At 45.9% G+C, this 12,794-nt stretch overlaps 1 protein-coding gene across 4 annotated transcripts in view; it reads right to left on the bottom strand.

Annotated features, from left to right (window-relative positions):
* Window positions 1-12,794, bottom strand: part of SAXO1 (stabilizer of axonemal microtubules 1) — a 90,668-nt gene that overhangs the window by 41,260 nt on the left and 36,614 nt on the right. For all 4 annotated transcript variants that reach the window (XR_011254387.1, XR_011254386.1, XM_069576636.1 and 1 more), the window contains exon 3: window positions 5,838-6,040. Coding sequence is in view for 2 of the 4 variants with exons in the window: in XM_069576636.1 (XP_069432737.1) it covers window positions 5,838-6,040 (203 nt within the window). In the remaining 2 variants the exon portion in view is untranslated. The remainder of the gene's footprint in view (window positions 1-5,837; window positions 6,041-12,794) is intronic.

A 12,794-nucleotide genomic window follows, 5' to 3' on the forward strand; every position in this document is an offset into this window, starting at 1 on the left:
ATTTAAGGCCAAGTTTTGGAAGCCACTATATCCTAGAGGAGTAATGGAAAAAATTAACCAGAGATTATATGATATGGTAAGTATTATTCAAAAAACTACGTTACACATAGGTTACAACTGACACCGAATGACAGATGTTTTCTTTGACTACAAACTGAATTGATTTTAAACCTGAATTTCAGAGGAGAACTATGAAACCTACCCTCAGGTACAGATGGAGCCAGAATAAACCCAAAAGGTCTAAGATGCCTGGTTCAGAACAGTCCTACTGCTACTTCATTAAGCCTGGGTAAGTACACGTTTGGTAGGAATGTAAATTGGTGCAGCCACTATGAAGAACAGTATGGAGGTTCCTTTAAAAAACTAAAAACAGGGCTTCCCTGGTGGCTCAGTGGTAAAGAATCCACCGGCCAATGCAAGAGACATGGGTGCGATCCCTGATCTGGGAAGATCCCACATGCCTCTGAGCAACCAAGACCGTGTGCCAACATCACTGAGCCTGTGCTCTGGAGCCTGACAGCCACAGCTCCTGAAGCCCAAGGGCCTAGAGCCCGTGTTCCACAACAAGAGAAGCCGCTGCAATTAGAAGCTCACACACTCAACTGGAGAGCAGCCCCTGCCTGCTGGAGCTGGAGAAAAGCCTGCACAGCACTAAAGACCCAGAACAGTCATACATAAATAAATTAAATCATTTTTTAAAAAAAGAACGAGAACAAATCTTTTGGGAAAAAAGAAAAAAAGAAAAACAGAGCTACCATTTGATCCAGCAATCTCACTACTGGGCATATCCTCGGGGGGGGGGAACAATTTGAAAAGATACATGCACCCTCAATGTTCACTGCAACACTGTTTACAATAACCAGGTCATGGAAACAACCTAAATGTCCATCAACAGAGGAGTGGATAAAGATGACATGGTACATGTATACAGTGGAGTATTACTCAGCCATGAAAAGGAACAAAAGCATGCCAATTGCAGCAACACGGATGGACCCAGAGATTATCACACTAAGTGAAGAAAGTCAGACAAATACCATATGATATCACTTATATGTGGAATCTAAAGAAAGTGTACAAATAAACTCATCTATAAAATAGAAATAGAATTACAAATATAGAAAAACTTGTTACCGGGGGGCAGAGGGAAGGAATAAACTGGAGTATTGGGATTGACATATACATACTATTATATATAAAACAGATAACAAAGAAGGACCTACTTTATAGCACAGGGAACTCTACTCAATACTCTGTAATGGCTTATATGGGAAAAGAATCTAAAAAAGAGTGGAGTCGATATATAGCTGATTCACTTTGCTATACAGCAGAAACTAATACAACAGTGTAAATCAACCGTACTTCAATTTAAAAAAAAATTTAAGTCTGTGTCAGCAGACAAATTTCTGGTACCTATTATAACTGCTTTATAAAAAAGAAAATAGGGTTTTCTCAACACTAACTTTCTCAGTAAGGCAAAGTCAGCCATGACTCAGTTTTAGCAGTAGAATACTATTCTCTGGTTTGCAGAGGGTAATTTGAGATGTAAATGTTTAGAGAAGGGGAAGAATATGGCAGATTAGATATTTTTTTCTGTGTGTTGATTTTGAGTGGGGATTATTTTGTGGGAGAAGTGGAGGGAGATGTCCTTTTAAATAATATCACTGGGATACTCCATCCTTGTCAACCATTAAGGAAAGCAGGGAGTATTTCCCAGTATTTCTCTCCTTGCACCCAGGGCAAGGTGGAGAGGGGAAGTTGAGCTGAGCAGACAGCTGTTCTGAGGAGCCTCTAACTCTGTCAAGACTTGTAAATCCAGGAGCCCACAGGGAGGATGTAGAGAGGAGAGGATGCAGTCAGATGAGCCCTACCAGAAGCCCTGCCTCCTCACCCATCAAAGGGAAGTGCTCAGTTGGGCTCTGTTTTTTTCCTGCCTGCTCAGTGTCCATCTTTTGCCCTCCTACAAACACTGGGATGAAAAGGGAAACAGAGGAGCCTTGCAGAGGCCAAAGTGCCACCCCACAACATGCCTCATTGGGCTGACTCCTTAACACAACATCTGCTATGGTGCCTACCTTGTTGAGGGTAACAGACAAAGAAAAAGGCAGACCCCTGCTCTCTTAGAGCCTGCAGTCTAGCCAAAGAGACAAATGTTAAACTAAATTACAAAATGAATTACAAAACAAGGTAGGGCAAGTCAGCCTTCAAGCACCTTACAGGATGTGTCTGGTCTGGCATCACACCTTCGGAAGGTGCGATGCTTCAGCCCTTTGCAGAAGGATGAGCACTGGAGAGGGGACAGGAGAGTGGCTGTCTATAGAGGGAAAGGCAGTGCAACATGCCCTGAGACAGAAAAGAAGCGGAGCAAAGCAACTGAAATTACCTCCCGTAGCCAGAGCAGAGGGGCTCAGGGAGGAGGAGCAAATCTTCAAGGCAGCAGAGGAGAGGGCAAAGGTGTGGGAGTTTCTCCTAAGAACTGGAGTGATTATTTGATGAATTTTAGGTAGAGAAGAGGTCAGCTGAGACTTCTATTTTCAAAAGATCTCTCTGCTTGCTTTCTGTGGCCAACAGAGATGAGCTGATAAGGTTGGAGAGATGCGCTGCTAGGCGTCCAGTGGTAGACATGGAGAAGGCACGGTTTGGTTGTCACCAGGAGGAGGCAACAGAAGGACAGAAGAAACAGGGGGTTAAGAGAGGGGCTGTAGTGATACAATGTGGAATAAGCTGCATGGGAACAGACACAGGAGGGGCTGATGATGATGAGAAGGAGGGTTGAGGCATCAGTGGGCGGGAGGTCCCAGTGAGGCCAAGGACTGTCACAGTGGGAGTAAATACCAGAGCCAAAAGGACCGGATGGTGGAGGGCATGAAGGTGGAGCTGTCTGGGGACTTGACAACGTCCAGAATGTGGCTTGGCAGAAGGTGGCTATGGAAGAGTAAAAGGTAATAGGTGACACTAAAGAAAGTAAAAGGACAAAAGAAAAGAAAAAGCAGAGATACTCAGCCACATTTAGAATCTTCCAGAATGATAGATTAACAGCTCCTGGAAGGGCTTCAGGACGATTCCTACATCCCCTCCAGCCTCTCCACCTCCCCATGGCCAAGTGTTAAGCTTGACCAAATAAGCCACTACTGGGGACTTCCCTGGTGGTCCAATGGTTAAGACTCCATGCTTCCAATGCAGCGCTGCGGGTTAGATCACTGGTTAGGGAACTAAGGGGCTTCCCTGATAGCTCAATTGGTAAAGAATCCACCTGCATTGCAGGAGACCCCAGTTTGATTCCTGGGTTGGGAAGATTCACTGAAGAAGGGATAGGCTATCCACTCCAGTATTCTTAGGCTTGCCTTGTAGATCAGCTGGTAGATAATCTGCCTGCAATGTGGGAGACCAGAGTTCGATCTCCAGGGAAGATCCCCTGGAGAAGGGAAAGGCCACCCAACTCCAGTATTCTGGCCTGGAGAATTCCATGGACTGTATAGTCCGTGGGGTTGCAGAGTCAGACACGACTGAGCGACTTTCACTTTCACGGGGAACTAAGATCCCATGTGCTGCATGATGCAGCCAGATTTTTTAAATAATAATTTTAAAAAGCCACTATCACCACAGGCATGCAGGCATCACAGACATGTGACAGGGACAGTTTTGCGCATATTCTTAGGACAACCGTGTACATGATAAGCAGCACAGTTACTGATCACAAACCTGGCCTCCATCCCCATGGCGTCAGTCCTGTGGCTCGTGCTCCATAGAGTCAGTGACTGCCACCAGCTACACACACCACCCGATACCCTGTCTCTCCTACCAGACTACAAAGTCAAGGGCAGGTCATTATGTTTCCCTCATGGGTCCTAATACCATGCCTGGAATGCAGAAAATGCCCAATAAAGGAGGAACCCATCTCGTTAAAATGAAGTTCAAAACTAGCAAAACTAATTTACGAAGTTCAGAGTCAGCACAGTGGTTCTCTTCTGGGTGGGGACGGTAACTAGAAGTGAGTATCGATGCTATACATTTCAATCTGCATCCTGTTTCCATACGTATTCACTCAAAATTCATTGGTCTAATTTGCCTTTGTACTGTCAGCTATCTGGCAACTCACCAAGGGATTCTCACTTTCCTCTAGGACTTTCCTAAAACTTTTGCAGTCCAATAGGAATTACCTATAGCAAATACAGCACAAGGAAATCAACTCAATATTTTATAATACCTAAATGGGAACAAAATTGAAAATGAATAGATAGAAGAAGCACAAGCTGGAATCAAGATTGCCAGGAGAAATATCAATAACCTCAGATATGCAAATGACACCACCCTTATGGCAGAAAGTGAAGAGGAGCTAAAAAGCCTCTTGATGAAAGTGAAAGAGGAGAGTAAAAAAGTTGGCTTAAAGCTCAACATTCAGAAAACGAAGATCATGGCATCTGGTCCCATCACTTCATGGCAAATAGATGGGGAAACAGTGGAAACAGTGTCAGACTTTATTTTGGGGGGCTCCAAAATCACTGCAGATGGTGATTGCAACCATGAAATTAAAAGACGCTTACTCCTTGGAAGAAAAGTTATGACCAACCTAGATAGCATATTGAAAAGCAGAGACATTATTTTGCCAACAAACGTCCATCTAGTCAAGGCTATGGTTTTTCCAGTAGTCATGTATGGATGTGAGAGTTGGACTGTGAAGAAAGCTGAGCACCAAAGAATTGATGCTTTTGAACTGTGGTGTTGGAGAAGACTCTTGAGAGTCCCTTGGACTGCAAGGAGATCCAATTAGTCCATCCTAAAGGTGTTCTAAAGAACACCCTGGGTGTTCTTTGGAAGGAATGATGATAAAGCTGAAACTCCAGTACTTTGGCCACCTCGTGCGAAGAGTTGACTCACTGGAAAAGACTCTGATGCTGGGAGGGATTGGGGGCAGGAGGAGAAGGGGATGACAGAGGATGAGATGGCTGGATGGCGTCACTGACTCAATGGACGTGAGTTTGAGTTAACTCCGGGAGATGGTGATGGACAGGGAGTCCTGGCGTGCTGCGACTCATGGGGTCGCAAAGAGTCAGACACGACTGAGTGACTGAACTGACCGAAGTATACGTATAACTGAATCACTTTTCTGTATACCTGAAACTAACACAACATTGTTAATCAACTGCACTCCAATATAAAATTAAAAATTTTTTAAAGGTTAAAAGGATTGATGTATATACAAAATAGTTATTCAGGGGGAGGTACTCAGCCCATTAAAAAAGAAAACAATTTTAAAAATTCACTAGTCTCTATCATTATGTATTTGCACATTTTTCTGTATGTTACATTTCCATAATTTTTTAACAAATGAATGAATCAATCAGTGGTGAAACCCAACTTGGCTTAAACTTGAACTGCTTGCCCAATACAGGATGGGAATGGCAAGCTGAGGCAGGCACTGGCAAATATTTTCTGTCGGAGGCCAGATATTAAATGTCTTAGGCCTTGCATGCCATATGATTTCTACCACAGCTATTCAACTTTGCTGCCGAAGCACAAACTTAGCCATAGATAATATAGAAACCCAATGGGAGTGGCCGTGTTCCAACAAAACATACTTATGATGCTGAACTCTGAATTTCACTTAATATTCACATGCCCTAAAGTAATAGTCTTTCTCATTTTTTTTAATCATTCAAAAATTTAAAAACCATCCTTACCTCTCCAGCTGCCCAGAAACAGGCTGAAAGCCAGATTTGGCCACAGGAAAGACTGCCCAGCCTGTGCACTGAGGGCGTGTGTGCATAAAACCCATTTCCCAGTCAGCACCTAGGCTCAGCCCATCCTCCCCCAACCCTGCCCCTCCAGCCCTCTCCCACCTTTGTAAGTAGGCAGACTCTCCATCTTGTCCCCACAAGGGTATTTACTGTCCCGAGGTTTGATGGGATCCACTCGACAGAGGGGGTAAGGGTTGTAATCTTGTTTATACGTGGTCTGCAGATCCATGTTCTCTTCACCTGGGACGAATGGGTTGGGCTGGTGGATCTTCACTGGTAACACTTTGTGAGGCCCAAAGTCTCTCCTGTAGGAAAATAAGCACATGCCTTGGGAGCCCTTGCCTCAGAATAAGGCTCATGGTTTCCATTCAACCCAATTCTATAGGCGCTTGCTGAGAAGCCATCCTCTCCTCTCTGCTTTCACTGCTCTGCCTCCTGTTTCCCACTTTTGACAAAGACATTGCCATCCGCTTCTCACTCAAGTTATACACCGTCAAGGGCCAGCCACTCACCAGGTGTGTGCTCCCTACCTCCACCCTGCAGCTCATCGGTTCCTCTTTCCTCCTCAGTTCAGACCCTGACCATTTCTCATGTGGGTCATGTTATAACCTATAACCTGGGCTTCCTCAATTACCCCCACCACCTGCCACTCTTCTGTCCTAGAGAGCCAAAATCAACTTGTCTGAACCCCAAATCTTACCCTTTTATTCCCTGGCTTAAAAATCTTCCAGATAAAGCCCAACGTTCTAGCACGGGATGTAAACCTTCCTGGACCCACCTCAGCCTTACTCCCTGGCCACATCATCCCCTCCTCTTCCCCCTCATCTCACCACCATCCCACTGCAGCCACCCAGGACCACTGAGGTCTCTCCTGTGCCTGCTACCTCCACCTTCCCACCCAACCTGTTCACTGTGGAGCTGACTTCTATTTTTCAGGTCCCACCACCTCCTTCTCTATGCTCCCAATAGCTCATGCTAATAGTTATCTTCTTCCTCTACTTAACCTCATAGAAAACCCAGAAGGCAAAAAATGCAGACAATGAACCTTTCACTTCTCAGCTCTCTGGCATCAGCACTCCCATTATTTCAGGGAATATGGAAACAATGGAATAGAAAAATCAAGACATTCTATGAAAAACAAGTATCATATACAAATGCATATATATGGAATCAAGAAAAATGGTACAGATGAACCTGTTCGCAGGCAGGAATAAAGTCACCAACTTAGAAAACAGACATGTAGACACACGGCAGAGAGGGAAGGGGAGGGGGGCACGAACTGGGAGAGTGGCACTGACCTACATATACTGTGTGTGTGTGTGTGCATGCGTCTCTCAGTCATGTTCGACTCTTTGCAATCCCGTGAACTGCAGAGGCAAGAATACTGAAGTGGGTGCCATTCCCTTCTCCAAGGGATCTTCCCAACCCAGGGATTGAACCTGGGTCTCCTACACTGCAGGCAGATTCTTTATCTTCTGAGCCACCAGGGGAGCCCACGTGTAAAATAGATGGCTAGTGAGACGCTGGGTGTGTAACCACAATGAGCTCAGCTCTGTGATGATGTAGAGGGGTGGGAACAGAAGCTCGAGAAGGAGGCGATGAATGTATACATATAGTTGATTCACTTTGTTGTACAGTAGAAACTAAATACAACATTGTAAAGCAATTTATACTCCCAACTTAAAAAGCATGACACTCTTTACTATACACTCCCTTCCCAAAGCACCCCACAGTTCTACAAAGACCAAGACACTGTAGCACGAAGTACCCTGGCTCAGCCTGGGCGCCCACTGCCGACCAGCTGCCCGGGGCAAACTCTCTCCAGCATACATTCCCCCCTTCCTCCAAGAACTTCTGCTTCACACAACAGGCTGTTCTTGCCTGAAACTCATTTATCCAACTGGACAGGAGGAAGGTGGCTTTTCCCTAATGGCACTTCCAAAACGACCTCACCAAAGGAAGGGGAAGGCTTCCGGACAGGAAGACGTTGGGCCCAAACACCAGTAAAAACCTACTTCCCCGCCGAAATCTGGAGCAGTGTTAGTGAGCCACGCTTGACTAGCAGAGGCAACACGCTCCACTGTAACCTGTCTTGCATGAATTATACGTATGGTTGTCAATAAACCCAAACCAGGGACTGAAAGTGCTTGGCGGGAGGGGAGGAAAGAGTTAGGAAGCCGGAGAATTAGTTTCCCTAGGGCTCCAAAGGGGAAACAGGAGATGCTTCAGTTGAATTCCCTGTAACACCCTCTGGGTAGGTTTAAAAATACATCTCAGCAGCAGTTACCAGGCCTGCAGCCGGGGCTCTGTCCCCAGGGACCCCATGTTGGCAAATAGCAAGAGGAAGCCAAAGACCTGAGGCAGCTGAAAGCTGACAGTTAAGTCAGGGTTTATGGAGGGAATGGGCTGAATAAGAACCCAGGGATCAGCTCCCCGCTCCTACTCTTCTAAGTGTGCAAGTACCTCACACTGATATCTGTTCAAACCTAAACCAGCTGCAGCAGGGAACTAGGACAGTCAGGCCCCCAGGCTGCCAAGAGAAATGGGAAGGCCCAGAAAACACTGGCTGATAACCAGCTAACTGCAAAGTGGCTTTCTTGTGTTCTCGAGGAGGGCTCCCAAGGGGAGGTGGTCTCCTTACTCCCCAGAGGACTGGAGTGGGGTTGGAGGCAGCCTCCACACAAACCTGTGTTCACTGGTGGCTACCCAAGAGTTCAGCCCTGTTCACTCCAAGAACGTGCATCAGAAGATACCAGGCGGCAGGTGATGAGGAACAAAGCTGAATGCCCACGCTGCCCTGCAGAGCCCTCCCCAGCCCAGAGCAGCCAGGGGTGCCCTCCTGCCATGGGCCCGTTGCACCCTGGAACCTGCACATGGAACACGAGACATTCTCTTCTGCTGATACTTCTACTGAGGGAACCAACTTCCCCTCAGAGGTGCTGTGAAAACCTTCCTGCAAGGGCTGCCAGGCTCTATGATAACTAAAATGTACTTAATGCCCCCATTTCCTGCTGCTACAAGAGGAAAAACAAAAAACAGGACTTCCCTGGTGGCGCAGTGGATAAGAATCCACCTGACAACACAGAGAGTACAGGTTCAATCCCTGGTCCAGGAAGATTCTACATGCCTCAGCAGCTAAGCCCATGCACCATGCCTAACTGAAGCCCTTGCTTTCTAGAGCCCGTGCTCTGCAACAAGAGAAAGCCTGTGCATGGCAGTGAAGACCCAACACAGCCAAAAATAAATTTTTAAGCAGCAAAGCACAGATGACTGCCTACAACTAACTTCACCAATTCATGGACTTTTCCTGAAGCTGGTTTCTCAATAGCAAAAGGTGATGCAGCAAAATCCTCATTTACCATGCTCGAGGAACGAAATTGTTAACTGAATCTTCCTCTCCAACACAAAATTCAAGACAGTTTATGAAACAACATCAATGGATTGAATTTACTGATCAGTTATAACCAAGACAAACAATGTTGGGGAGGGGGGCAATGATCTACCCCTGAAGAGAGGAAAGTAGCTTAAACTTTAATTCATTTATCCTCAACCCAAAATTATTTATCATGGCTTAAGAATGAATTGAATCAGAATTTATATGTTTCCTCATTATGTTTTTATGTTCAGAACATTTACTGAAATCTATCGTTAACCGCAACATAACTGCAGGTCCCCAACCTCTCATAATCTTACAGCCTTTAAGTTCACGTAAAAGAAAAATATTTTATCCTTCCCAGAAATTGCTCAAATTTAGTTGGTTGTTTTTTTTTTTTAATAATACTCCCTCTCTTCCTGGGGTACATTTCCTAGCTCCTGTGCCCATTTTGACTCTGAACCAAGAAAAAAAATGGTCAAAGATGTTAAGTTTCTTTTAGGTGCATAGTCATAAAAGTTATCTAGTACGGAAAGCCCTGAGTTAAACTCTGAGTTAAGTAAAGGTTAAAGAGAACCTGCTGGGAAGCCAAAACAATTTGACTTCCCATCATTAGGCAGAGTTAAAGGAAGGCATTTGACAAGAGTCTGGCAAAAGGAAGAAACTATAGCATAACAGCTAACCAGGGTCATGAGCCTGGAAGAGGGAAAAGGATATTTTCATTATGATAAAAGAGCTACACAATACTTTGTTCAATCTATTTTTAATTTTTTTAAAATGCTTAATATTTGTATAAACTTGGCATGCTAGAGAATTTTTTTTTTAATCTGGCCATCCCAATTTGCATGTGGGATCCCAACCAGGGATCAAACCTGTAGCCCCTGCACTGGAAAAGTAGAGTCTTAACCCCTGGACCGCCAGGAAGTCCCTATTTTTAATGTTTAGCTGTGCAAACTTCAGAATTTGTTAATATGCCCAAACAGTTGATATTAATAAGCAGAAATAATTCTAAGAGCTCCTGCCCAGAAATTAACCCATGCACTTATGATCAATTAATCTACAACAAAGGAACCCAGGATATATACAATGAAGAAAAGACAGTCTCTTCAGTAAGTGGTACTGGGAAAACTGGACACACACATGCAAAAGAATGAAGTTAGAACATTCTCTAACAATACATACAAAAATAAACTCAAAATGGATTAAAGACCTAAATGTAAGACCAGAAACTGTAACATCCTAGAAGAAAACAATACTCTGACATAAATCATACCAATAGTTTTTTTCAACCTGTTTTCAATCTCTCCTAAAGCAAAGGAAATAAAAACAGTAATAAACAAATGGGACCTAACTAAAGTTGAAAGCTTTTATACAGTTCAATGAAATGAAAAGATAACCTACAATAAGGGAGAAAATATTTGCAAATGATATGAGCAGTAAGGGGTTAATATCCAACATATATAAACAGCTCATACAACAGAAAAAAAAATTTATTATAAAACAGAAGAGCTGAACAGTCAAAATTTTTCCAAAGAAGACAGGCAGATGGCCAACAGGCACAGAGAAATATGCTCAACATTGCTAATGATCGGGAAAACACAAATAAAAACCACAATGAGATATCACATCAGACCTGTCAGAATGACTATTATCAAAAATAATACAAATAACAAATGTTGGAGGGGAAGTAGAATAAAGCGAGCTCTTGTACACTGTTGGTAGAAATGTAAATTGGTGCAGCCACTGTGGAAAACGGCATGAAGGCTTCTCAGAAAGCTAAAAACAGAACTACCATATGGCCCAGCAATTCCACTCCTGGGTATAGATCTGAAAGAAACAAAAACCCTAATTCAAAATGATACATGCACTTCTAGGTTCATTGCGGCACTACTTAAACAACTGGCAAGATGTGGAAGCAACTGAAGTGTTCATTAACTAATGAGCAGAAATTGTGTGGTGGGGGTATACCACACCTCTTCTGATACACACACACAATGGACTACTACTCAGACATAAAAAAGAATAAAGTTTTGCCATTTGCAATAACATGGACAGACTTGGAGGCTATTATTCTAAGAGAAACAAAACCAAAAAAGAGAAATACTGTGTGATATCACTTACATGTAGAATCTAAAAAATACAACAAACTAGTGAACATAACAAAAAAGAAGCAGACTCAAACCAGTGGTTACCAGTGGCGAGAAAGAGGGAGGGGCAATATAAATAAAAAGTAGAGGATTACATTATAAATAAAAAGTAGGGGATTAAGAGGCATAAACTATTATGCATAGAAATCTACAAGGGTATACAATACAGTAAAGCTAATATTTTACAATAGCTATTATGAAGTATAACCTTTAAAAGTTGTGACTCACGCTTCCCTGGTGGTCCAGTGGTTAAGAATCTGCCTTGCGATGCAGGGGACACAGCTTCTGTCCCTGGTCCTGGACGATCTCACATGCCTCGGAACAACTAAGCCCGTGTGCCACAACTGCTGGGCCCGCACTCTAGAGCCTGCGCTCTGCAGCAAGAGAAGCCACTGCAACGAGAAGGCCGCTCACCACAGCCAGGGAGCAGACCCCGCTCACCACAGCCAGAGAGCAGACCCCGCTCACCACAGCCAGGGAGCAGACCCCGCTCACCACAGCCAGGGAGCAGACCCCGCTCACCACAGCCAGGGAGCAGACCCGCTCACCACAGCCAGAGAGAGAGCAGACCCCGCTCACCACAGCCAGAGAGCAGACCCCGCTCACCACAGCCAGAGAGCAGACCCCGCTCACCACAGCCAGGGAGCAGACCCCGCTCACCACAGCCAGGGAGCAGATCCCACTCACCACAGCCAGGGAGCAGACCCCGCTCACCACAGCCAGAGAGAGAGCAGACCCGCTCACCACAGCCAGGGAGCAGATCCCACTCACCACAGCCAGAGAGCAGACCCCGCTCACCACAGCCACAGAGCAGACCCTGCTCACCACAGCCAGAGAGAGAGCAGACCCCGCTCACCACAGCCAGAGAGAGAGCAGACCCCGCTCACCACAGCCAGAGAGCAGACCCCGCTCACCACAGCCAGAGAGAGAGCAGACCCCGCTCACCACAGCCAGAGAGAGAGCAGACCCCGCTCACCACAGCCAGAGAGCAGACCCCGCTCACCACAGCCAGAGAGAGAGCAGACCCCGCTCACCACAGCCAGAGAGAGAGCAGACCCCGCTCACCACAGCCAGAGAGAGAGCAGACCCCGCTCACCACAGCCAGGGAGCAGATCCCATTCACCACAGCCAGAGAGCAGACCCCGCTCACCACAGCCAGGGAGCAGATCCCATTCACCACAGCCAGAGAGCAGACCCCGCTCACCACAGCCACAGAGCAGACCCCGCTCACCACAGCCAGAGAGAGAGCAGACCCCGCTCACCACAGCCACAGAGCAGACCCCGCTCACCACAGCCAGAGAGAGAGCAGACCCCGCTCACCACAGCCACGGAGCAGACCCCGCTCACCACAGCCAGAGAGAGAGCAGACCCCGCTCACCACAGCCACGGAGCAGACCCCGCTCACCACAGCCAGAGAGCAGACCCCGCTCACCACAGCCAGGGAGCAGACCCCGCTCACCACAGCCAGAGAGAGAGCAGACCCCGCTCACCACAGCCAGAGAGAGAGCAGACCCCGCTCACCACAGCCAGAGAGAGAGC

Source organism: Ovis canadensis, chromosome 2, assembly GCF_042477335.2.
Source record: "Ovis canadensis isolate MfBH-ARS-UI-01 breed Bighorn chromosome 2, ARS-UI_OviCan_v2, whole genome shotgun sequence".
Taxonomy (NCBI): domain Eukaryota; kingdom Metazoa; phylum Chordata; class Mammalia; order Artiodactyla; family Bovidae; genus Ovis; species Ovis canadensis.